This window comes from Ambystoma mexicanum, chromosome 8, assembly GCF_040938575.1.
Source record: "Ambystoma mexicanum isolate Mex_15411 chromosome 8, UKY_AmexF1_1, whole genome shotgun sequence".
Taxonomy (NCBI): domain Eukaryota; kingdom Metazoa; phylum Chordata; class Amphibia; order Caudata; family Ambystomatidae; genus Ambystoma; species Ambystoma mexicanum.
Genome location: NC_090929.1, coordinates 1,240,313,814 through 1,240,341,339, shown reverse-complemented (window position 1 = coordinate 1,240,341,339; position 27,526 = coordinate 1,240,313,814). Strand labels below are relative to the sequence as shown.

Sequence of the window (27,526 nt, the reverse complement as noted above, 5' to 3'; positions counted from 1 at the left end):
TGATGCTATTGCCATCAATTGAGAAAGAGGAACAGACAGGGCCTAATTTCTTTAAGCTAGAGGTAGTGCCCAGGATGATAAGTTCAGTTTTATCATCATTCAGGCATAGTCCATGTGTGGCCATCCATGCCTGGATGATGATGTACACTCTATTCACCAAGGCCAAATCCTTTCCATAATCCCCAGAAAGCGAAAGGAGGATCTGGGTATCATCTGTGTAGGTGATACCGAGATGATCCAGATCATCGAAAAGGGGCTTGGTAAAAATATTGTACAGTGTGGGCGAGACACAAGAGCCCTGTGGCACACCGCAGGTGATGGGTATGGGGTCTGCTGCTGCTGTAGGTGAAAAGACCCTCATGGTTCTGCCGTTAAGGAATGATCTAATCCAGGTGAGGGCCTCAGCGGAGAAGTGAGCTGATGTGTTGAGGCGGGTACAAAGACAGAGTGGTCGACCAGGTCGAATGCTGCAGAAAGGTCTAGGAGGAGGAGTAAGGCGGCTTAGCCATTATCTCTAAGCTCATTGACCTGTGTTTTAAGGTCAATAAGAGCAGTCTCGGTCCTGTGTTGAGGACGGAAGCCTGATTGTCTAGCTCGTAGTAGGTGGTGTTCTTCCAAGTACTTCTGTATTTGTACGTAGGCAATCTTATCTAAATTTTTAGAAGAAATGGTACGGTCGTGATAGGTCCATAGTTTGTGGGCGTGGCTGTGTCAAGTGTGGGCTTTTTTAGTAGTGGAAGTACCCAGGATTGTTTTTAATTGGTAGGGATAGAGCCGGTGGAGAAGGAGCATTGATTAACTTTGTGATGAAAGGGGAGAGGTCTCGGGCAGCATCCTTAATGAGCTGTGCAGGGCACCGATCTCCCTGACAGTTGGAAGGTTTCAGTGACAAAATGATATTTTCTACTTCAAGTATGGTGACTTTGGAGAAGTTAAAGCGGGTGGTTTCAATTACAGTAGGGTTCTCAGTAGGTTTGGATGGGAGGGGGTCATTCAAGGAGGTTTTTTTGCAGGAAATTTTGTTTTGTAAGGTAGCAATCTTATTTGCTAGGGCATTTTGGATCTCTGAACACCAATTTTTATCTTTAGTACAAGTATCGGGTGGTGCTAAAGGGGTCTCTAATTCTTTGAGGATGGAGAATAATTCCTTCATATTTGATTTGGCTTGGGATATACAGGAGTCGAAGGAGGTTCGTTTTGCAAGGCAAATTTCTTTTTTGTAAAGGGCTGCGAGTTTAGTAAATTTGAGTTTATTAGCTGCTGAAGGGAGTTTTTTCCAGGTGGCCTCACAGTTTCGTTTTTGCTGCCTTAGATTATTAAGGAATGGTGTATACCATTTATACAGGTGCGTTTTGGGCTTACTTGGTCTGATTTTGAGGGGGGCAATTAGGTCCAACCAGGTGGACATGATTTTATTGTATTCTTCGACCAAAGTCTCGGGATCAGAGTTGTCAGGGAGTGTGTTAAGAGTGGGGAGTAAGTTCGGGATAAGTCTCTCCACAGTGATACTCTTTATTTCTCGTAAGTGTAGGTAGAGCCCTGCTGACCGGCAGGGGTGGGGGTCGGGTAGTAGAAAGCATAAACAATACTAGATGGTAATCAGTCCAGGCTAAAGGTGAAATGGCGGTAATATTAGCTAGACAATTGCCTCCCAATCGAGTATTCTGCCTTTGGCATGTGTGGGTTCCGTACCACTTTGGGTAAATCCTAATTCAGAAAGGGCATTAAGCGTGGTACTGGCAAGCTGGTCTGATGGGTCATTGAAGCCCATATTAAAGTCCCCAAGGGTAAGTACTTGTGTGGAACTTTTGAGGTTACTGGATAAAATGATGTTAATGTCCTCATCAAATGTGCCTATTGGGCATGGAGGACGGTAGATCAAGTGGATGTTGAGGGTTTGGGCATTACCCTCACCCTACTGAACACATCTCACATTCTGAGAGAAACAAGGAAACCCACACAAAAAAGACCACCGTAAAACGAAGCCAAGAACAAACAGAGCACTGTTAAAAAATACAGTGAAACCTAATCAACGCAAAATCAATATCCAAACATGCTACAGAGATCTACAAACTACTTTATGACGGTGAAATAAACATCTTATTCGCCGCAGAAACCTGGTTAGATGATAACTACAAAGTCACACTTCACAGCTGTCTACCCGACAATGTCAAATGCACACAGTTGCGCCTAGAAACACATGTGTACAGCCGCGTTATAAATGAATCATCATATCATATCATATCACAGGTAAACAGAAAAGGAGAAAGAGGAGGATGACTCGCAATAGCCTGCAAAGAACACCTGAAAATAAAAACTGATGATCTGCTGAACAGCAGAAACTGCACATTCCAAGTCCTTCACCTGACAGCGAACTTAAAAACAAACCTAACATTCATACTAATTTATGAACCAACAACCTATGATGCGGCCTTCGTAGACACCTTCATAGAAGCCATTACGAACCTGGCCATCAAACACGATCACCTGATAATCATTGTTTACTTAAACATATGGTTTGAAGAGGAGAACGCAAACTGACAAAAATCACAAATCAAGCAACTCGAGACAATGAAACTACGCCAGAAAAACACACACACACACACACACACACACACACACACAGGATGCAACCTTTGCCAACAAAAAACGGATCTCAACTGCGCCACCAATACAAATACTATGGAGCAACCACCTCATTATACAATTTGTGATCCAACTACCAGTCAAAGCTCCGACTTTGCACCAAAAGCTCCCCGCGATCTGGAAAAGAAACTGGAATACCATCAAAAGTAGTAACTTAAAAGAAGAACTGGAATCCTCGAAACCATCAACCACAAACCTGGCCGGAACTGACCTAGAAGAAAAAGCAGACCTAATCCAGAAATAGATCGCCGAAACAATAGATGACATCTCCCTGGAAAACCTCTTCACCCAATCATAATAGAAAACAGTGGCAATATGGTTTACAAAAAAGAAATTCTCAAAGCCAAAAAGAAATACTACGACAACCGAATCACAGAAGCTACCAACACCCAAAAATAACTATTCATCATAAATGTGATCAGAAACCCACCTGGATACAACAATACACCAGTACCTTCACAGAAACTATGCAACAACCATGCAAACCACTTCAAAAATGAAATCCGTAACATGCATAGGATTATGCAACGCAGACCAATCAACCAGACTGTGTGCCCCTTACGCCACCTACCCTGGAACCACAGAACAAGCTGAAAAGCTTCACCCAAATATCAGTACAGTGATTCATGGGGATCCACAGGGGAGGAATGATAGCTCAGGGGAAAATCGTTTGTCTTGGAAGCAAGACAACTGTAAGGAAGGCCTGGTATTAAACAGTAAGACAGGCACAAGTGATCACAGTTCAAGGGTGTTTATTGAACTTCAATCGGGTTTGAAAAACACCTATCTAATCCTAAATCTTAAAATGGGAACATGCTATGACTAACATTAGTAACGCAGTCCTAGTTGAGTTTGTCAAAATAAAAGGGCTGTTACTAATAAACCTATTGCCAATCCTTACTACTAAATTCAAAATAGTGTGGGAAACAATGTTATGCAAAGGAATTGATATTTCCGGATATTCAAGCAGTTCAAGCTCCATTAACCACATTTTCAGCACGGGACAAGGCGTCACACTCGAGCTTAGCATAGTCTCTGGCTTCTCTAGCACGAGGATGCAGTTCAAATCTCAGTATTAGGGCTGCCTATGTCAAAGTCTCTTACTTCAGAGTGCCTGATGCGATAAACATTCAAAAGTTCCTTTCTCCTCAGGATTCTCATGTACAACTTCTTGGGTGATTTTCGATTCACCCCGGCCCCCCTCTGTCAGGCTCAGACCCACTTTAACACAAAGCTTTCAATTGATCTCCCTCTGTCAGGCTCGGACCAAATCCATATGCCTTTCCAAACTTTCTCTAATTCATCGAACTCGAAGACTTTCGAATGTGCACAGGATTTGACTTGACCCATCGCAGGATAACTTCGATTCACATTTATTTGGTCTCTTTCAATTGATCTCCCTCTGCCCGGCTCGGACCAACTATATGTAATTTTATCACTTCTCAGCTGGGTACCTTACAGAGACCTTCGATTGAGCACCCACGTGGTGGCGGACCACTCAGTCTTAGGTATTATAGCTTACTTTAAAGTTCAAGCACTCAACAGCAGTTTAACTTCATTTGCGTCTCTTATCACACACGTTTTAACAATGTTAATTCCAGCGCTCACCATACCATGTTGCTGCTTGCAACCTTGGCTTCAACACAGACCGGTTTTGTATCGGTCTCCCCAAATCACTGGCTGTGTTGATTTCACTGTCCATTCTTTCTTCTTGGAGCCAACGGCAGTACCACGGCAGCTGGAGCTTCTTCCCGCCTTGATTATTGACACGGGAGGTCCCGGCACCTCCGACACACAATGCAGGATTCTTCAGCCTGGTTTCCTGGTCTTACATTTTCTGTTCTCGAGGTTTCTTGAAAGTAACGGTTTCTTGCTGAAAAGGTCAAGGGAACTTCCCTCCTTGCGACCCCCTTATGTTTCGGCGTCTTTCTCCTCTCGTTAAACTGCCATCTTGGAACTGCTGTTTCCTTGTGTGCTTCGCCTCGCCTAGAGTGTGCTTCTCGTGCTTCGCCTTTTATCCATGAGGGGAAGTGTAATGGAAGTCAGGTGTGAGTGATTGTCAATAATTGCCCGACCTCGCCTGACCATAGTATTGGGACATGTCAGGAAAATGGCTCGGATGTTAGTCTGTTTTCCGTTAGAGAGGGCGGTCAGTGAGAAAGTGATTGGGTTGTAAAAAGGAGGGGGTAGGGTTCCTAAATATCCTACCGAGTAGGATGGGGTAAAGGTGTTAGTGATGGGAATACCGCACCTCACCAGCTGGTGTGCCACTCCCAGAGGTGATCCTCCTGCACTGGTCCACCCACAGGAACTGGATCCAATAGTGAGGGCTGTGTCCTGGCAAACTGGATGACAGATCCCTGGGGACTAGCGGGTGAGACACCTTCTGGTTTCTCACACAACACAGTGAAACACAGGTTTGAAACCTGATTGCGTGCTTAGAAACCAATCGCTGGTATTAAGCATGTTATAAAGGAACAATTATAATTATAAATATAATAATCAAGCTGGTGAAACATGGCAATAAAGCAGGCTCCCCAAAGGACCCTTGCCCTCCAGACATCTATAAATCAATCCTTATGCAAGGCACATGACTGAAATGCCACAGAAACCTCTTCAACCAATCGCTCTCATCAGGGAGAGTACCACAGTCTTTCAAAACAGCGTACATCAAACCACTCCAAGGATACTACGAGCAATGTGGAAGACCGCTCTAACTACAGACCGATATCAAACATTCCGCAACCGGCAAAACTATTAGAGACCTATGTATACGAACTAACACTGGACCATGTAGAAAAACAACAACTTTTGGACCAGGCACAAGTCGCTTCAGAGCAATGAGAGGGACAGAGACGGCACTTCTCTCCATCTGGGATGATCTAAACACCAACACAGATTCCAACACAAACACAGCGCTGATACTACCCGACCTCTCTGCAACATTCGACAGTCAACCACAACATACTCCTCATCAGACTGGAAGAAATAGGGACCACAGACACTGTGCTGTCCTCGATTAAATCCTTCCCATCAGAAAGAATATTAACAGTATGGAAAAAAAACATTCAAATATGTGCCATGGGACACAACCTGTGGTGTACCACAAGGATCCTCCCTATCCCCACTACTCTCCATCATCTACCTAACTCCACTAAACCTCATCAAAAGGCACAGATCCACCTGCTACAACTATGCAGGTGACACCCAAATCATCTACAAAATCAAAGATGTACAAGAGGAGAACACAACGCTAGTAGACCGTCTGAAAGAACTCAATGAATGGATGAACACAAACAGCCCCAAACTCAACCTGGTAAAGACAGAAATTATGGTTATATCCAATAACCAAGGAAGAAAACAATACATGCCATAGCCCACAGAACTAGGAACACTGCCCACGCCATCAAAATAGTAAAAAACCTTGGAATTCTAATGGACAAAAAGCTAACCCTAGAACCGCAAGTAAACGCAATTATCAAGAAATGCTTCTTCCAGCTACACACAATCAAAAAGATTCTACCATTCCTCTCCCTCACGCACAAAACACTAGCCTTCATCTCTCTCATTATGTCCAGGATGGATTACGCCAGCAGCCTATATCTCGGAATGACAGAGTATCTACTGAAAAAACTGCAACGTATACAAAATGCAGCAGCCAGACTTCTCCACAAAATCACATCACTCTTGCGCTAAAGATACTACATTGGCTGCCAGTCATAAAACGAATCACATTCAAAACAATGTGCATAACACCCAGAACAATCCACAGTCAAGGAGCAGAATTCTTACAAAAGAAAATCACCATTTACCAGCCGCCAAAACATTCAGATCCCGCAATGAAGTCCACCTGGAACCTAAACCATACACAAGGAAAAGCGTGGTGGATCAGCATTCTCCTGCGTAAGCCGCAAACATGTGGAACTCCCACCTGAAAGAAATGTGAAACAAGAGGGACCATCTAAAAATCCTGAAAACCTGGATCTTCAACAGAGAATCGGACAAACATGAATGAGCAACACACATCCCCCTTGGACTGATCACACAAGGCAAGACGGAGGAACAGACCCTACTACGACAAAGTGCGGGAGGTCCAGAGTAGTCAGAGTGGGAGGGAGTCCCGGGTAGATCAACTTCCTTGGAGGGATCAATGGGAGGCAAAGGAGAGAGACAGGAGCATCCTAGGTTAACCACAGACAGAGAGCATTATTGCTGAAGGGGAAATAGTAGCAACCCAACAAATAAACCACGGGGACCAGGGAACCTAAGGACACAGGGAAGAAGTACCCCCAACCCCTTCAAGGGGCCTAGGTATTCTTAGCAGCTGCACACAAGGATACGTCATGGCCAAAGCGGTCCAGAAACCCATTTGTCTGAACATGGGGGGAGGGGGAGTGGAGGAGGCTTCACCACTAAACAGGCCTGCAGACAACTCACAACTCTGTGGTGCCACAGGAGGGTGACCTCCTTCTAGCACACCACAATGGGCGACACTTGCAGGGTTGTATACCATGGTGGCCAACGTGGACGGCCTACAATGGAGCGCCACCACTAACCAACCAACTAAAAAAAAAACTCTCCCCTCTGCTTACATCTCTCAAACTCTAAACAAAACACAAGCATACCTATACAGCACAATACACCACACGCACTTCACTACACCACAAAAATGAAACAAACCACACATAGCCTCGCACAACAGTACACAACTTAACCGACAAAAATCACACCTATGCTCAGTGAACGGTGTAAACAGAACTGAAACTGCCAACAGCACACCACAGCTCTCTCGCACTTTTTCCCACTCAGTCCTACTAAAGTACCCTATCCTCTTGCTTTTCAGATCCGCTAGAGTGCCAGGGGACCACTCCGGTGGTGACAGTGTGCGATATAAATATCATTTAACATAAAATAACGTCAGAAACAAAATTAAAATCCTAGGACAAATGCCTTGTGAATAGAATGAAATGTGTGGTCTTCACAGAGATTAGGAACTGAAGTGATCAGATGGTCAAAGCTCGGTTCTCCCCAATCTCAGAATTCAGAGGAAAATGGATGCACTTAGCTGTCACCTTTCAACCCTGTACCCTCATAAAAGTTCACCAAAGTGTCAGCTAAAGCAATCTGAACCAAGAGACCTGTCCTATAACTTAAATCAATCATTGACTGAAAGGCATACTGGCACCATGTGTTTCAGTACCTCATAAATTAAACGAAGGCTGGAACTCCTTAGAAAACAATGGAACATTTAAATCAACATCATAACTTTATGAATAAATGTCTGGCATAGGTATGCTGCAAATCAAGATATCTGTGTAAGATAACCATTTACCGAAATTTTTTTTTACATATAGATGGGAGGGTTCCTCCCTTCAATTATGGTATATAAACAAACAATCTTGCACTAAAAATGATTAAGAAGAAATTGCCCACCATTTTATTTTCTGGTCACATGTATAGAAAGTATAATTATCCAATGAAGACTGGGGGTGTGTATTCTGTGGGAGTGTTTGACTATCAAGCAAGCCAATGGAAAGAGTTGACCCATCAAAAACTGTGACAATATCATGGGAATATTGCACATTTATTTTAAAAAGCAGGAACAAACAGGGAAGGCTGACTCTGCAATTAAAAGCCACAGGGAAGAATACCTCTGGTTATCATTGGATGAGTGCTGAATATGGATATTATCTGGAGATGACAAGGCAAAAGAAATTGGGGTGTTTTTAATTTCACTGAAAACTACAAGGCACATTTTAAGTGCCTACGGGGCTGTAGCTAAATCTGTGGCAAAATATGGGGCATACATTTGGAGTTTTAAGGAAGTACCTAGCACACAGAGAAATTAAAATGCCATTTGCAAGAAAGTATTAGGTCTACATTTGGGTACTTCAAACAATGCAGTTCATAAAGAACTAGGTATGGGAATCGTTCAAGAGGACATTTTAGCTTATCCAGTAGTATTGGTTATGATGAAATGCAAAAATACAAGAGCTATCCTATCCCATAAATTATTAAATGAAATTACTCTCAGTGTTAATGCAATAAGGTTCCCTGGCTTAACTATACTAGAGCCACACTGGCCAGAACAAAATATTTTTTCTTGCCTTATTAACTTCACCCTACTCCAGAAATGAGATAAGGAGGATTCATCAAGTATTAATAAAACTTCAAATGTTGTTCTAGAATTAATTACTAGAGACAACAGAATTCAACTCTACTTCGATTGGTCACCATACATGAACTTCAGAAATGTGGTAACACAAGTTTGTTTTAATTGTGTTAACGTGAATGGGAAAACGTTTGGGTGGAGGACAAACTCTGATGTAAGTCCCTATTTTCCATTCTATCCTGACCAAATTGAGACTGAAATGCATTTAATCATATTTTGTCCTTGTTATAGTGTTCCAAGAAAGAGGATGATTTTATCTATACTGTGAGTGGTTGTGTTTCAGTAATGTCAGCCAGCTCTTTTATATTTATTGCAAGTGAGTTGTCCTAGCTCGATATGGAGTTTTAAAAAAAAGCATTGTATTTAAGATTGAAAGGAATTAGCTTTGAGAAAATGTTTCTTTTCCCAAGCTGCTCTGCATGTTCTCAGTATACCACACCATATTCACAGAATATAAAGGGACTGCATTGAGGATACATATTGGGGATTTTGTTGAGCGATCTAAGGCTGCAACTCTTTTATTGTCTGCTCCTTCATGCCCCTAACTACGCAAATAAAGGGTTTTTGTAATAAATAAAAGTAAAAGATAAGAATGATGCATGGGCATTATTAGTACAGGATGATGGTTTATTGGGGTGTGTAGTCTCTGTGGCAGGGTTAAATATACAGGGACAACAAAAGGGCACAACACAAAGTTCCAGGCAGGTAATTCTCTGGCTCAGTTCATTCCAGTGCTCAATTCTTTTCCCTTCTTCTGGCGATTAATAGGCTTCTCTAACGCTCTCTGGGTTTAGAGAATCCTCCCCTTATATAGTGTCTAAAGGCTCTCCCCACATCTTCAGGGGCTCTCCCCTAGTCTGTCGCTCACTCAAATCTGCTGTTGACCAAGAGGAACTTCCCTCTCTCTTAGCTGAATGCTTTCCTCATCTGTGAACAAAGGGTCTCTCTCTCTCCCTTTCTATGCTCAACCATTCTTCTTGGGATCTAGGCGCTACCCCCTCTCTGGTGCCAACCCTCTCTTCTGGGGTTAAAGGCACTGTTCTCCTCTTTGGTGCTCAGCCCCTTTTCTGGGGATCAAGAGGTGCCCCCTCTCTCTCGTGCCTACCATCTCTTCCTGGGACTAAGGGTGACTCTGCCCTCTCAGCTGCTCACTCCCCTCTTCTATGAATCAAGGGTATCCCCTTCTTTGATGCTCATCTTCCTATTGGCTGAGGCAAATCTTTTGTATTCATTAGATAATTGGTTAATAGTCTGTCATCACTCCATTGGTTGTTAGAGTCAGGTGTTCAGGAAGCTCCCTCTGATTGGGTCTGGGCTATGTAGTGACAGGGAACAGGGGAAGATAGAAAAGCCTCTGGAAAGTTTCCCATTTCGGAAAACCTCATTTCTTTTGAGACAGTAAAGGGATGCCATTCTCCCACTAAGTACTGCACCTGCATGGGAACCAGAGGATCCCCCAACCCCCTAGATGCTCTGCTGCTGTGTGGGAAAGAGTTAGTTAAGCTTCTCCCTTCAAGGATCCCCACCTGTTGCCTAAGGGTCCCCCAGGGGTGGGGTAGGTTTTCCTCATACCTTTTCTTTCTCTGTTATCCTCGTAGGATGTCCTGGTTCTGCTCATTTCTAGATCCACTCTGGGTTTTGGAGCTTCACATGTAGTGCATCATGAGATATCCATTCCATTTCATCCTATTTCTTCGGCATATGGAAGTTATGAACCGGTAGAACTCGGAGTTCGGGATTAGTCCAGAGACAGCATGTCTAACATCTTGTGTCTAGTTTAGAGATGAGGTGACCCTTGGTGGGGTCTTTGGGGAGTCTCATGTTGGTTTAGTCTGTTAGGAACGCCCTCCCCCTCTCTCTCAGTAATAATTCCCCTTGTAGGGAGCAAGACGTAGGGTCCAGGCTGTCAAGGATGGAGTTAGGGCCCTCTCAGTCATAGTCTTGGCCAGGCTATAGGTATGTCACACTGTTGGAACTACGGCCACATCACAGAACTCCACCACAGTACATATCTGTGCACACTTTTTGACTGACATTTTCGCCTCTCATTATTATTATTAGTTTATTTATTGAGCGTGGAGCTAGATGCGAGAAGCAACAGAGCACTTTACAATCGTAGGGGGAAGAACATGTGGAGGGAAGCAGCGAAACAAGGTAGCAGGGAGCACAGAGGAGGGAGGGCAGGCAATTGGGCTGCAAGGGATCTACAAGCAATCAGGGGAGGAAACAGTAGGGAGAGGATTGAACAATCTCAGTTAGAGTGGGGAGTGAGTGTGTGGACCTAGGTGTTAGGGAGGAGTCATTCCTAAGAAGAGGATATTTAACTCCTTCCTGAAGAGTAGAAGCGAGGAGGAGAGTCCGATATTGACAGGGGGGCAGTTCCAGACTCTTGGGGTATAGCCAGAGAAAACCTGCCTTCTAGTTCTTTCCTTCCTGCACCAGCAGAGTTCAAATCTGCACATGTTCTTACATGTGGTGGCTCATAGGCGTCCAGAAATGCTGTGTTTCTCAATGAGATAGCTTTGGAACTTCAGGGTGACAGTCTTGTAAATGGTTCAGCAGGATTTGAAGATGATACATGCTTGCATCGGGAGCCAGTGCAGTTTGATGAGGGCTGGGATGATGTGGTTGAATTTGCGGAGTCCTTTGACGAGTCTTGCTGCAGCATGCGGGACATATTTTAGGGGTGCCAGGGTAATCGCTGGAAGGCCTTCCAAAAGGGCATTGAAACCATCCAGGTGGGAGAGGACCAAGGTTTGGAAAGCAGATCTAAAATTGTTTTCTGGGATGAAGGGCTTGACTAGCCACAGGAGAGAAAGTTGGTACCAAGCAGTTTGTGTGTTCCTTGCTATGTGCTGTTTGAAGGAGCGGTGGCTGTCAATGTTGAACCCAGGAGACTTGGCTCAGGTGGCCAGCTGGGGTGTGAAGCCCAAGAGGTTCATAGCAAAGAACCAGATCTAAATGTCAGGGTCATCAGTGTTGTTGGTCAGCAGTAGAAATTCAGTCTTGGAGGGGTTGAGTTTCAGATAAGCACTGGTCATCCATGACTGGATCAGTGTGATGCAGGCTTTACGCCTGTCGACGTCTTTGATGGAGGCTATCTTGAGCTAGAGCTGTAACTCACCTGCGCATTGGTGGATGTTGTTTGGAGTGAGGAGGGTTCCAAGCAGTTTTGCGTAAAGATTGAAGATCACAGGAGAGGATCGATCCATGTGCAACCCTATGGGTGATGGATAGAGTTGCTGATCTGGAGGAATCTATTTGTACAAACTGCACCGGATATGTACATATTGCACCGTATCCTGCTCAATTTGAGAGGGTGATGGGGTCCGAAAAGCAGAATTGCACATCACATTGGCAAGAGGTGTGAACTGTGCACAGAACCCGCCATTCTGATCAAAGTTACCCAAACATTTTTTTTTTTATCCAGCCCTGTATTTGATGTTATGTTAGCGAGCCACGCTAAAAGGAGAAAAGTTGAATTATCATACCTACAGAACATAGGAATTTGTACTGTGTTTGTGATCAGTAAATAAGTCATGAAAAAGTAGCATGGGTGTAATAGTCTTACAACAGTATATGAACACTATGAGCCACATTCTCCAAACAATTGTTGGCCCAAGTGAGAAGAGAAAATCACCTCACGCCAAAAAAAAATCAAACAGCCCAATTCACAAAGGGCAACTGACCGGGCACAACTAATATGCACTCATTTAGATTGCCTTTATCCTGCATCTGCACGTTTGTGCAAATAAGGGGGCATTCCAGGGCATTTAATTTAAGAGTGTATCCAAATTCATAAACAGGATGCGCTTTTATATGCTCTGAAATGAGGGTCAGCCCCCTGCGCCTTTTGAAACAGGTGCAGGGGAAAGGGCGAATCATGACAGGTGATTTCTGACCCTGTCAGGATCTTCTTTTTAAGTCCGACAGCCGTGGTCTAAACAGCAGCTGTCACACTTGGATTTCTATCCTCAAAACGGGGGTGGAAATCCTTTTTCTCCTGGTCACTTCATGAAGTCAGAACCTTTAAGGCCCGTCTCAGTGAAATGGGCTCACAGCAACCAAGTGGTTATTTGGATCCTAACGTGCCTTAGTGCCGGGAACCTAAGCAAGAGGGCTGGAGAGCGCAATGGTGTAGCCCCTCCTGAAATGCTCCGGTCACCTTTGAGAATAAGGTGACCTGAGAATATCTAATTGCAGAACTAATTAAACTAGCACAATCTCTGCACTCCTTTCATTTGCAGTGCTTTGTGAGGTTCTGTCCATTTATGTTACCCAAAACAAAATGCTCTTTCAATGCCTGCAGACTGCTAAAATGTACAAATAGTATCAGTTTTTAAGGGGTATTGCTAGTATGGGTGTTCGGCACATTACTGTGAAGAGTGAATATGGTAGACACATAGAAATCAAAAATATATGCAAAGAACAAATTCATTCTGGGTGGTGACTTTTGATAATAATTCTTTGTGTGTGAGATTATCAGTGATGAGACAGACAAAATATAAGGCTGCCAGATATGTGCACTTTTGAAAGCAATACGTTTTTTGCTTTGTGAATGTCTGTGTATGGTACATCATAAATCATCTCAAGGTTGATGTAATTTGTGATATAGTAATGTTATCAATTATATTTTTGTTGCGAAAGTGGTCATAGTGTCATTAGCTGTGAATTGGAGGGGAAAGAACAAGGCTACATAGTCTCTTCACATTCTTAATGGAATGTATCTTATTATATGTTTTCATATGATCCTGTCTTATGTACATGGTTGTGAATTTGATTCAGTGTGTGAATGTGAATTATTAATATTTTGCAACTAACAGACATGCAGCCAATGAGGCGTCTGTCTCTCTTTGGGTGATGCACCAATATGGATCGATAGGAGCCTGAAATATGAGGTGTTGGAGAAAAGGTAGTAGATTGACATGGTCTCTGAGTGCGTATATGTGCTCCACTTTCATATATATATGTGTGTGTGTATGCATGGACACACACACACACAAACACACGTACATTATGACAGCAACAGTGTGTGTTCAGGCTATACTTAGTAAATAGAGTGCTAAATAATATGCATTCTCCATCCACCCTGGTGTAATATTGAGAAAGCACATAATATTGTGGCCAACATTCAGAATAGCAACTGTCTTTTGTGATCAAGCGTACCTTTTCCTGAAATTACTTCCTTCTCCACTCGCCATCTGAATCCAAACTGTTAGAAGAAAAATCAAAATGTGCACAAGATTTATTAAAACATTGACACACCACATCTCGATATGTTGTTTGAAACATCAAAATATTCCAGAGGTTTAAAAAAATATATATACACAAGAAACTATATTTTACATTTAAATGAACAACATGATAGCGTGAAAACTGAGGATCAGAAATAAATGACATTTAAATCAACAATTCTGAATCAGAAACTAGGAGTAAATGAGTTTGCAGGCTAAAGTCAAACATCTCGCTCCATTCCTTTCAATACTACATTAGAATTCCCATAGATGAAACTATTTCAGGTTTTGAATTGTCAAAATGGGCAAGGTAGTCTCCATTGTAATTCAGATACTCATCTCAATGTTGAATGACATTAACTAAGCAACATCAAGCAGATGTGTAGACGTACTGCCCTCCCAAACACCATGGTCTATGCCCACATATGTTACATATTTGTTCTACTACAATTTGGAGATGTGGAGGTCTCCATGGATGAAAAGGAGGGACTATGCTAGGGGAACACCGTCTATGAGGATGAAAAACAATTGGGAGGGGAAGTCGAGTAGCATGGTCCCAGAATTAAGTTGAATCGGCCACAAGGAACAGGCTGGGCAATATGAGACGCAGCTATGAATTGTGCTGCAATTGACAAAGAAATTCTTGCACAAAATGTGGGGAATAGCTCACATGTTCCCAAGAGTTCTGCAAGATTTTACAGCACCAATATCCTCGAAAAGTCACTAACTCGGTATTTGCTTTGATATCACCCAACTGTAAAAGCAGAGTGGTATTAGAGCTGCAAGAAATGAAAGACAGGCAGTAAATGTTAAGGGTTACTTTCACATGGTGAGGATCAGGTTAAAGTCACTAACAGATCACCAGAATGTATAATCCCTGTGAGGCTGGGCAGAATTCTCCAACTCCAGGCCTCCCATGCTGGATTTTCAGCATACCCCTTATTAATATTCATGAGATAAATTTACATACAAGTCTAAATGTGTGTCATTTTATTCTCATGAATATTAATGAGGAATATTCTGAAAACCTGTCAGGTATCCAGCCATCAAGGCCTGGCGATCTACAACCTGTAGAGTAAGAGCCCTCATCAGATCCAGTTTCTGGATGGATCCTTGAACAGCCCATGAACACAGTCTACAAAAGAAAGAATATCAAAGCCACAATCTCTTGACTGATGTTAGGGAGAATTCTCTTATAAGGCTAATTTCCCAAACCTAGTGAGTCCCCCAGCAGCTTTGCTGGATTTCTGGGGTTTGTTTTTTTCTCCTGCTAAGAGTGAGACTCTTTTACTCCCACTCTTAGGCATGATTTGAGGTATGTCTCTGACTATTTGTGTGATTTTGGGCTATGGGGTCTTTTACTCCATAGGGCATAATCTGTTTTTTTATGTATGTGTTACACAGCACCCTCAGTGCAGTAACACAGGGGTGTCATAGTGACCCCCAAACATAGACTCCATACCCTGGGACTGACTACTGTCTCCCAGGGCATGTAAAGTCACCATTGACTTTGCTAGTCTTAAATTGTGAACAGAACCAGTACAAACCATCATAGTGTGGAAGCACTGAAAGGGGTTAATTATATTGCCCCTGGGTCTGTTTTCAAGGGGGCACTGTCCAGTCCCCCCCTTGTCGAGTTTCTGGCTGGTGGCAGTGGTTACCACGCGAAATATTCCACCGGAATATTCTCTATGGGATTTTCCCATTGATTTTAAATGCACCACTTTTTGGTGCAATGTTAAAGATACCGCCGGTTTATTTATTTTAATTTTAAATCAACGGTTGGGTCTTTTTGCCAAAACTCTTTTCTAAAATGGCGTTCGTGTCCATCTCTGTAACTCTGACCATGTCGAGCCCTTTGTTCCACTTTTTGGCGGACTTCTCCACACAACCCCTCCAAATGGTGCCACTCTGTCTGGGTTCCACAGGATGGGTGGGGAGGGAATTGGCACCCTGGACTGCATTGCCTTAGCAACTCAAGTTGCACTCTGTTCTGATTGGGCCAGTGGTGAGCCGCCCGGCTCACCACTTAGCTTGTTTGAGTGACAGCTAGGCTGTTGAATGGGGGGTTTTCTGCATAAAAGCAGGGCCTTTGGGACTGGAACTTCAGAAGTCGCCACAGGACCTAAGAATCCGAAGAGGGAAGAAGCTGAGCCATCTGCAACGACGACACCACCGGTGAAGCCCTGCTGCAACAAACTCACCACTTTCCCAACGACAAGAGAAGATCTTCTGCTGGACGAGTCTTCTTCCTTTGAGCTGGTGGGACTAACCAGTTCGCCCTTTTCGCCTTCCAAAGACGTCTCTTGGTCGAATTGCCCGTGCCAAGCACCCTGGCGGCCAGATAGCCAAGCTTCACCACTTTGACTGCAAATAAAAGGAACGCACCTTTTATCGACGAACTCCGCGGCTGGTTTCATCCCTGTGCAGTGCAACAACTTCACATTTACTCCTCGACGAGATCCTCTCTTCCCCTGGTCGAAACAACAAACTGCAACCACTGCCAGGAACAACTGCCACCGCTGGAGCGTCCTCTCTCTTTAAGGTACTGTGTCCTGCCTGGCCTTCCTTTCTTCGGTTTGCCCAAGGTGACCCTTAAATCCTTGGCCTTGCAACTGGGTTGGCCCCAGACCTTCTAACTTTATCTTCTTGAATCGCCCCAACCTCTTTTGAACATTCTGCAAAGACTTTTAGTGCATTTCAAACCGTGTGATCCTGGGCACATTTTGCTTTGTTCCATTTAAAGTGGCTCTACCGAGTATAGTGCCTTCTTTCCCTTGCTGAGAACTCCTAAAAGCGTTGGGACTTGTTTTATTTCTATGCTCTGCCTTTTTCTCTCCCTTTAACTGAACTATTGGAGTGCCATCAGGTTATGCGCTCCTCTCTGTTTAACAAATCGTGGTGTTTTAACTCTGACTTGTCTGATAGTTATCAAGGGAGGTGTGTATACTTTACCTGACTGTGTTTTAAATTGCTTTTGATTTAGAGTGCTAGTATATTGCCTAAAGTGTGTTTTAAATAAATAATTATATACTTTTTATGCAAAGCTCTGGTCAGTGTTTGTTTGGTCTACTGCGTTTTTAGCCCTATTGTGGATACTCTATATACTGCCCTACTCTTCTTGAGAGAAGTCTGACTGCTCAGCCACAGCTACCACGTACATCTGGGTGGTGCAGACTGCTACCAATTGGGTTTACTGCTTACTCCTGTAGTCAATCTTTTTGCAGTGTTCCCCAAGGGAACTGCACAGGATTCGGCCTAACAACTGATATTAAAATGGCAAAGTATCTTTAGAAAGAAATCTAGATGCCAAAGAACAGTTGCCATGGGCCTGTGAAAAAGATGTAGTTGCTAAAATGGTGGTCTCCAGACCACTTGCCAGACGGCTGATGCAAAGACTGACACACAAAGGACTGTTACATGTGGGCCGAGGCACAGTACATTGCGTTTTAGGCCTGCACACTGGCGGCCAGAATCAAGAAAGGAGTAGAGGGCTGTGGGATACATCTACCAGCCCAGCAGAATCCCCAACCTCACCAAGCTACATCTCAGCAGTCACCAGCAGAATGGCTGCACTGGTTCTGTTGAGCACTGTCGCCTTGCATTAAAACTGTGCTTTGCATTCTCCAAAATGATGGCTGTGCTGTCTTTGCCAAACACATATAGAGCAAGATGAAACAACGAACACCTTGGAAATTGCTACCAGTAATTTTCTTCAATTGCACCAAAGAAAAGAATTCAAAGACAGCACTGCTATGCTGCCAGGTCAAAACTTTTTCACCGAGAAAGAAAATATGCTAGCATTGAAAATGACTGCACCCTGATGCTCTTTTTAATCTGCACACTGTACAGTAATTAGTACACAGTTTTGATCCAGTGAGATCCAGCTAGGTCCCTCCATGTTTAGGTTGTGTTCCAGCAAAAAGGGGACATTTCTCATTGAATGACAGGTTGTGCCAGGCAAGATCTGTGAAATAACAGAACTTCACTTCAGCCATACGCAAAAACGCTTTACCTTTGCAACAACATATCACAGATGAACCCTTCATAAGAAGCTTTCTCTCTCTTTGCTCACGTCAATTTCATTGGACCCTTGCTTTGAACAGATTCCTGTGTAGTAGAAATTGGCTATGGCCATGGAAATGCTCAAAATAAAGATACCACGAAAAGTCGCATTTGAAAGTGACAGCAAAGGAAAAATGAACCACGTGTAAATTGGTGCTTTTTACAAATAAGAAAAAATCTGTTTAAAAGTGAAATGTTGAATGAAGGCCCTGTCCTTGCATAGAAATGTGATGGGGGTTTGTGTTAAAACATATATAGGATGTGTAATGCCAACAGTCTTGCTTTCAGGTTCAGGAAAGAAAAAATGAATAGGCAGGGGTGAAGCTTTTCACGCCCTCATCAGACTCTGTGGCAGTGCTCCAGCTGGGTACAATGGATTTCTGGGACACGTAGGTGTGACTTTTTAAGCAGCACCTCCCCTCAACTTAAAGTGGGGAGCTTCAAAGACAAATCCATGACAAAAAAGTCCCTTATTTGGAAGGCAATGCTGGCCATTTGGGGAAAAAGACTGTTCTGAATTAATAAACTTTAAGTCTTTTATTTCTGCAACCTAGCATGTAGGAGACGCAAACAGCAGAAAAATATAAATTGTGGTAAAAGTGTACTTGGTGCAACTTTAACATTTATTGCAAACGTGCTCTGTGATAACAGGTACACATATATAAAATTGCAGAATGTTAGGTGAAATATTTCCCACTGAAAAGTGTGAAAGATTATTAGGAGAGCGAAATGACAAAGTACAGACTTGGGAGTCGGAATGCCATGCTCTGTATGAAATGTGTCATTTGCCTATGTGATTTTCAAAAATGCCACAACTGTATAAATGTACAATTTATGTCATAACTGATTTTTGGCAAAAATGACTGTGGGAGGGCATTGGCAATTTAAGCTCACCCCATAAAACTGATGTCATGTTCTTGAAGCCCAACCGGTTAACAGGAAGGCGGTAACAGTAAACCCTGACCAATCCAGTGGTTAGAGGTATGTCAAGCCAAAGGCCTGCCCCCATGGTAAATCCTGTGATGTCACCCGCCTTATAAAAGGGGAAGACTCAGAGAGACAAAGGACACTCTTCTGAATTTTCCAGCTCCTGCGCATCCAGATATTCCATCTTCACTCAGTCGAATCTGGAATCTTGCAGCCAGGCCAGAGCATCGCTGACCCTATCCAGGCAGGACCATTGATCCAGAAAAACCCCACTAGAAATGCCAATAACTCAGGGAGAAAGGGGAAAGGTGGCTGAATCCTCATTGGGATATCCAGTGCTGCTTGCTTGCCCTGCTATCCGGTCTATCCAGCTGAGGTGCAGCTGTTCCGTTACCAGACCTTTGCCCAGTTGTTTTCTTCTCGGAGAGATTGCTGCTGTGACCAGTGACCAGATATTTGCTTGCTGTCCAGAAACCCAGTGCGCTGTCCAAAATACTGTATTCAAGTGTTTGTTCTGAGTATATCCCTTACCCAACAACCACAGACTGCTTCCGTTGCTCCGTACCTTGTATTAGGTTCCACCCCATAGAAATCACTACCTTAGCCGGAATCCTTAAAACTGTCAAGAGTTCTCTGTGCATCCCGTCCTTGATCTCCAAGTGTTCGCGCCATTCTTCCACTCATTTTTGTCTTGTGTAAGTCCTTAGTACCATTTTGATTAAACTAATTAATTCCCACATAAAGAGCCACACTGCGCAAAGGGGTTACACTTGCAAAGTAACCTGTGTCACGGGCGCCATCTCTCTTTTCTAGCCACTAAAATATAGTTTCTGTAAGACTTGTCCTTTCCTTTTTTAACCGATTTTCTCGGTCAACTGCTTTTATTTTTAAAACCGAATTTCCTTTCTGGTTAATAATCTCATCCAGTCATTCACCTAGAGTTCTCTTTTCACTTTCCTATTATCCTGTGATGTGCATCTGTCACCCAGACCAAAAACTGCATTCCGATTTCATCTATTTCATCCGCTTTTCAAACCGTATTTGAAATGTAAACCTGTGTAAACTAGCAAATGCAATTTCTATGCGTGAGATTTGGCTGCACTGTGTTCTACACTTTCAAGTTGATTTTCTGAATTGTATGCCCGTTGTTAGGACATTGCTTTTATTCTGCTAATGTTCTTTCATCTGTGCTAGTGCAATACTCATATTTACCTCATTCATTTAACTGCACATTTAAATTAAATATTTAGTAATTCCGAGTGCTATTTTATGCAATTGCCAAGGTTTTAAAATCCAATTTTACCTCCCATTTCGTGGAGGGAGGTTGGATTTTAATTCTGTTTGCTGCCTAGTATACTTGACTCCTTGCTGCTCCTTTCTATCCACTCATAATTCGGTTAATGGGTGTTTGAGGGAGTAATGCAAGAGGAAATCTTAACTGGGTGCTATCTACCCGAACAGTAAAATTGCTCACATTCAGTTGTGCTTTAGATATATTATAGTAGAAGGTCAAACTAAGTGTATTTCATCAATTTACCTTGTAATTATCACCCCATTGGTGATTGCTGCCCAATATTAAATTTGTGCGATTGCCTTTGAATTTAAAATAAATATTGTATTACCACCCACCGGCCTGGTTCATGGTCCATTGTGACCCGGGGTATTTGTAAAAGGTGGTGTGAGATGAGTTGGGTGCCAGCTCAATCAGAATTCTAGGAAATTAAGTAAAAGTCTTTTAATTGTGTGCTGCATCCTAGACTAGTGGCAAGAGTCCAGTCTGGTGTGTGACGCCCGATTTGAATCCTTAACAGGGTCGGTGAGGCAATGAGGGCAGAAGTGCAATACAGGAGGAGAGTGGTGCCGGGGAGAGGGGGATGGGACTGCGGGCCACAGTGGAGTGTAAAGGGGACCTCCGAAAATGGACAAGGAAAATAGACAAGGAAAAGGGGGTATTAAACGAGCAACCTTGCATGATGCGTCCTTTACTGGGTGGCTTTCCATATCGTAGTTCTTTTGCAAGCAACATTTAGACGAAGATCCAGTTGCTGATGTAGTAAACGTTCATCTCCCCAAGTGATGTGCTCTTCAGGAGGATGGTAGATTGATTTGAACAATTTGACAACCATGGAGAGGAGTATTTTTGCTAAGGAATGGACTGGTTGGAAAACTAATATGAAAAGTGAGATGAATTAGACTATCATCAGTTTACCAGCAAAATATTCTAGATAGATAGGAGGTTGTAACCAAAATATTTTTGAGGGTTGCAAAAGATTTTTCTTTTAATTATGATTTTGTACATATGAATAAAACAAACAAATTAAACACAAAAAGAACATGCTCTTCAATTTAAATGCATGACTGTCTGCCTGGGTTGGGAAATTATTCTCCAGAGATAGAAGGGTATCTCTATATCGAACAGGTGGCAAATGCTTTAGCCAGAACCAACATACGCAAAAGGGGTGTCACTGAGATGAAGATCTTTATAGGCTTCTTCTTCTAACTCTTTGTATGGAAAGCATGGGGTGGGAAAGCATACAATGCTTGACCGGATAACTTCAGTAACAGGGCGCCAAATTTCTTTTCGAACTCTCTACATCTAGCACACCATTTTGCTTGGCGGATTAGTGGCACACTCGCCAATTGCCAGCTGTTGTCATTTACATAGCAGTAAACTGAAGAGATCGAATGGATTGAATACACAATTCCAAACATTCCACGCAGTGCATGCGGTTCTGCATGCAAAGTAGTGAATTGCAAAAGGAGTGTACTGTCAGGCTTTGCTCAAAGAATCTCACGACAATGAATACTTTTCAACCTTTTAGTAGAAGAGACAGGTATTTGCAAATCAATTGGGGTTACCAGATCTGGGGTAGTCCTTGCAGCTTACCTGGATGTCCAAGTGGGCTCCCACCTCCCCTGGCAGTCCTATTTCCCACAATGATTCAAGGTAATTGGTAGACTATCGCTAGGTGACCTCCTAATGTCTGGATCTATTCTTTAACCTAAAAGGGGGAGGGGCTAAAGGTTGTGGCTTTATCTAACTCTCTCATTCAGGGACTTCCTAAGGGACCCAACCGGTTTTCCTGCTTCATCTGTTTCTTTAATTTCAATGGTTGATTGCACAGATTCTCCTCACTCACCTGACTCTTCTCAAGTCCTTCCCCCTTCCTTGTCACACTGTCTCTCTCAATCCCCCTACACATTCCTTTCACAGATCTTCCTGTTCTCTCCCTCTTCTCCTAGCACCACCCACCAACTGGTTTCTCCCCTCTCATGCGCTGCTTCCTGCTATTTCCCTCCCTACACTCTCCTGTCTCTGACTGCCTTCTACCCCCAGCGTGACTCACACCTAATGTTAACTCTCCCCTTTCTCTTCATCATTCCTCCAGTCAATCTCTCACTCATTCACAAAGAAACAACTCAACTTGTGCAACCCTCTCAGACTCTTCACCTTACTATCACTCTCTTGCTAGACTCCAACAGTGTCCTCCTCCTCCATCTTCAACTGGTCACCCTTGTCGCTGGCCTCTTTGCACTGCTCCCGACATGAAACAAACACCTTTCACCCTCTACAACTTCTGCTTTTTATAGCCCAGCCTCCCGTGGTGTGGAGTCTCCCTTGGCTCCCACTGACCCTTAAGGTACGGGGTGTATATGTTAGTGGAAAAGCACTCGTCTTGGAAGCAGGAGGACAGAGGGCAACATAGGTTTGAATCCCAAGTCTGCACTTAGAAACCACTTCGGTATTAAGCGCATTATTAAAAAATAATTATAATTAATGGCATCTGTTCTCCTTGACCAATCTCTAGCTGAGTTAGCCCTGCAGTGACTTTTCAATCTCCATTCTTGTGCATGCAGACCTGTGCTCAAGCAGCTAGTTTTTCCTGGGGTAGAACCAGAATTAGCTGTACTCAGATAAGCTGCACACCCCAGTTTGAGAGGGGTCCTTACACCCCCCTGACAGGCACATGATTGCTAGGGAGTGAATGTTTTGACGCAATACCTGCAATGGTGTAAGTAACTGGACTCTTCATGGCAACAGCAGGTACATCTATACCAGTGTGTCAAATGATGTGAATACCAAACCAAATAATGGTACTACCTGGACAAATGGTGTTAATAACTGCTGAACAGTGAATGTCTATACAAAAACCTCCGCTGATGCCAACATTATGGTTCTTTCCTTATGAATATGTTCACATCCGTAAGACTATTGTTCGAATCTCTACAAACTGGGGTTTAAGGGCCCATCTGTTAGAACTGGCCATCTACCTGTCTGATCACCTGGTCTACCCTTGGCTCTTAACCACAGCAAAATAGGTTTCTAGCAGGAAAGAACCTACAAGACAGAGTTTATTTCCACAGCCTCACCTCCCTTTCGTAATATGGCACAGAGTGCATTTCACCTGGTTCCATATGTAAAACCTATCACTGATGCTTCATTGGTGGCCAATACTTTATTGCCATTGCAGAGAAGCTTTCAGCACACTTTACTACACATTTACTACACTTTACATAGCACATTCAGAAATGGTCTTGTATGGAGGGAATTTTCTCCACATGAAAACAGGCAGTTTAGGAAACTTTCAATTTTTGAAACTCTGAATTTGGCATAGCAGTAAAATGTGCAGAATTGGGAAATATCACTTGTTTTACTGTTACAGCCAAACTGTAAATGGGGCCTAAAGTGTATTCCCTGAAGCATTGTGAACTCTCTAGATGCCAAAATTCTCTATAGAAACAGGGAAATCGATATCTTTGCAGTATAACTCTTCATAACTGCAATTTCTGTTAATTCATTAGCACTACCTTTGCGTGGTTACCTGAGAGCCCCATATCAAAACACATGCCAATGATGATGTAAAAGCTGCATGCACTGGGTTCAGGAGAAGGCACTCTGGTAAGTCATCTAAGCTTCTTAGGATAAAGGTTAACGACCTGCTGGCACAGACGAGCTGCCACCTGTGAGAAAACTAAGGGTATTCTCCCATGTGGACCCCAAGAATCCTCTATTCCGGTGGCCAGGGCACGGCCATCGCCTTTGGATCCAGACCTTGGGGTGGACCAGTGCGGGAGGATCACCTGGCTAGGGAATCTGGGGTTGCATCAAGGAGGGTACCCTGGGCGATATGCGGTATCCCCACATCTTGAGAAGCGAGGAAGGTGAAGTCACTAAGGCTTTTCTGGGGTATTGTCATCCAGACCCCGTCTTACCCCTTGACTTCCACTCAAAAGAAAAGAAGATGAGGAAATATACGGCTAAGGGTAAAACAAACCTTTCCTTTCCTTCTCGACTGCCTTTCCCAAATAATTTACTAAGACAGGAACAACTACTCATTCATTTCCGTTACACTGATACTCCCCATCAGGGGAAGTTAGGAACACCACTCCTTTTCTATCGCACACAAAACTGTACCCCTAAGGTGAGAACATAACTTACTTATTATCAAAGACACAACTCCCCCCTCCCCACTTCCATCTAACACTGGGACGAGGAAGAGGCGACTAAGAAGGATGATGATGTCCAATAAGAACAACCTGACAGAAGTAAGGGAAACTGACTTTAGAAAGAAAAAACAATGTGCCACTAACAAGGGTCAGGCAAGTCAGGCCAGCAGAGCTCAGAACTCACACCTGCAACCTGTTAAAAAAGCACAGGTGTATAAAAGGTGGAGTTCCTGGCAGAACAGGAAGCAGCAGTAGGGAGAACTTAAGAGAAGCTGCGTGGCTGAGTCCAGCAGGGGATCCCTTGTCAATCCCAGCCCCACTTGCAACCTGGACCAAAACAGAGCAGGACGCTGGAACGCGGACCTGGTGTGGCTGGAGACTTGTAGCGTGGTGAGGGAGCCAGAGCAAGGAGGTCTGCTCCCAGCAGGCCACGTCCTGGCCGGTGCTGCTTCCCCTGGGGCGGATACCAGTCTCCAGAGAGTCAGAGGGGCAGGCGGTGAGACCCTGCCCTCAATCCACAGATCCTGAGGAGTTGCCTGCTAGTGCTGTGCCACCTGGGTTAGTGAAAGGGAAAAAGTCATGGTCATGAAGGCATGCAGGGGTTGCATGCACAGGAGACCTGGGTGGACACTGTCCTGGCGCCTTTGGCACCAGGCTCATGAACAAAAGTACACAAGAACATCCATTTAACACCAAAAAGCGTTTATTATGGACATAGCACTTCAGATGCATTAACCTTGAAAATTCCATCCATTAAGCAGGATGCATTAACCTTGAACATTCCATCCATTAAGCAGCCCCAAGTGTATTCTTGGGTGTGGCTGCTAATGGATTGCCTTCGCACGTGCTCACTCTCTACGAGTGGCAGGATGTGGCTGGTAAGCCGGCGCTAATGGGCGTGTCCACGATCTCAGCTATATAAGCTCCCCTGATCCTCAAGACAGACGCTTCGCGTTATTCTGCACTTGCAAGAAGCGTAACGCTCACCATCGCCTGAGGTCAGACTTACCTTTGAAGATCCTGCTTCCTGGACATCCTGCTTCCTGCCAGCATGCTTACCAACTGGGGGAAGCTGTTCTTACCTGAACATCTCTTTGGCGAACCAAGAATTAATCTTTACACTTTCCGGAACGCCGAAATGTTCATCTTGGCACCGCAGCACGGCACGCTCCATCGTCGACAATAGCGCCTGCAAGGAAAAACAGAAGACAAGGTTAGAAATCGAAAAAAAGAGTCATTTTAAGGTTGCGCATTGCCATACTTTGCGCTTTCCTTAAACCATCACTTACTTGCTGTCGAACATTGCGGTAGCATCCATCTTCCATCTGGCCGCGTCTCGCGTCTCACAGCTGCATTGAGGCCGCAATTCCATCTAAGGGAAGAAAACAGAAGAGAGACATTATAGGAGCAACATATAAAGACATTAAACAGAATGAACAGCATCACAAGAGCTCAATAAAGACTTGCCGATCATAAGGGGAAGCATAGTCGCAGCTGGACTGGACTAATCCTTATCAGGGATCAGTGAAGGAACTAGATCCCATTTGACGCGCCCCTGCCAGAAGTAGCAGGACAGCAAGCTTATCTTCCATAATTCACAGGTGAGCTTTATGGGCCGGCGTATGTTCACAGAAACCATATTTTGTGGTGAAGGGTTCGAGAGGTACAACAATCACAGATTGGCATACTCACACACTCTTATCTCCACGAAGGAGCAGTATCACCATGTAGCACCACTCACAGCTTTTCTACTGAGGGAGAGGCCTGAAGGGGGTGATTCAAGTTCAGGAAGGGCTGCAACCGTGCCCCAACGCCTCTGCAGAGACCAGGTGAGCCTAACAGAAAAAAACCCAGTGGCGTGTAAGGAGCTGAAGCAGGACAGAGATAAAAGTGGATATTGTAAGTTGAAAGAGGAAAGACGAAAAGGAACCATTCCATTCTGGGAGATGTAGTGAACTATAAATCGAAGTGGTTCTGCAGGTATTTGCAAAACCCTTGTACAGTCGAAAGTCTTTGATAGGGAAAATTGTGATGGGGGAAGGTCTGAGCCCGGCAGAGCGAGAGCTGTGGTGAAGTTAAAAAAAGTGTGTATTTTCCGAGCGTGACAGAGGGAGACCTATCGTGAACTATGAATCTTGAGTTCTGTGAACTGTAAAAACGAAAGTGAACAAAGTTAACCCAGACAGAAGGGGAGAGTGTAAAGCTGGACCCTGAATTTTGAGTCAAAGTGGTCCTGCGGAGGTCTTTGAAGTGAGCCATGCACATTTGAAAGTCTTCGACATCCGAAAGCGGTCTGAGCCCGACTAAGGGAGACCCGAAGTGTAAAAAGCTTGGGCAAGGGAGCCCCTCACAAGTATTATTAAACTTTGGTTTTGAAGAGGTCTGAGCCCGTCAGTTGGGAACCCAGGTGAACTTGGTTGTGAAAGGTCTGAGCCCTACAGAGGGGGACCTACATGAACTTTTTGTTGAAATGTTATTTGGAAGTCTCGGAAAGAGACTTTATCATGGAAAGACCCTGGATTGTGTCCTGAGCTGCATCCTCATGCCTGGAGAAGCCCATGTGTTCTAAAACCTGAGGGTGTCACCTTGTCCCATGCTGAAAACGTGGGAAGGGACGCTTGTTGCTCAGATATCCTGATATATTATTTCTGAACACCATTTTCTTTACATGTACATTTTCCAGCATACATTTGATATTATAGCGCAAGGGCAGGCAAAAGGTTTTGTTAGTATAGGCCATTTTCTGTTGATGGAAACTACTAGGACTGTTTTATTTATTATTTGATGGTCGAGCGTGCTCCCATCCTTAGAGATCGGGCCAGACAGGCGTTTATGCAATCCTCATTGTTCAATAAACACCCTCGAACATTGTACCTCTTGTGTCTGTCTTCACTTGTGATACCATGACTCCATTACACACCAAAGAGCAACAATCTTTGGGGCAGTGTTCTGACCCAACATGGGGTAAATTATTGGCAGCAATGGGCACTGTTTGATTGTGGCAAAGTTACCACAACCCAATTGTTGCAATCAT

At 43.8% G+C, this 27,526-nt stretch overlaps 1 protein-coding gene across 2 annotated transcripts in view; it reads right to left on the bottom strand.

Moving 5' to 3' along the window:
• Positions 1–27,526, bottom strand: part of LOC138472928 (protein FRA10AC1 homolog) — a 735,805-nt gene that overhangs the window by 379,435 nt on the left and 328,844 nt on the right. For both annotated transcript variants that reach the window (XM_069611349.1, XM_069611350.1), the window contains exon 8: positions 13,985–14,030. In XM_069611349.1, the coding sequence (XP_069467450.1) occupies positions 13,985–14,030 (46 nt within the window). The remainder of the gene's footprint in view (positions 1–13,984; positions 14,031–27,526) is intronic.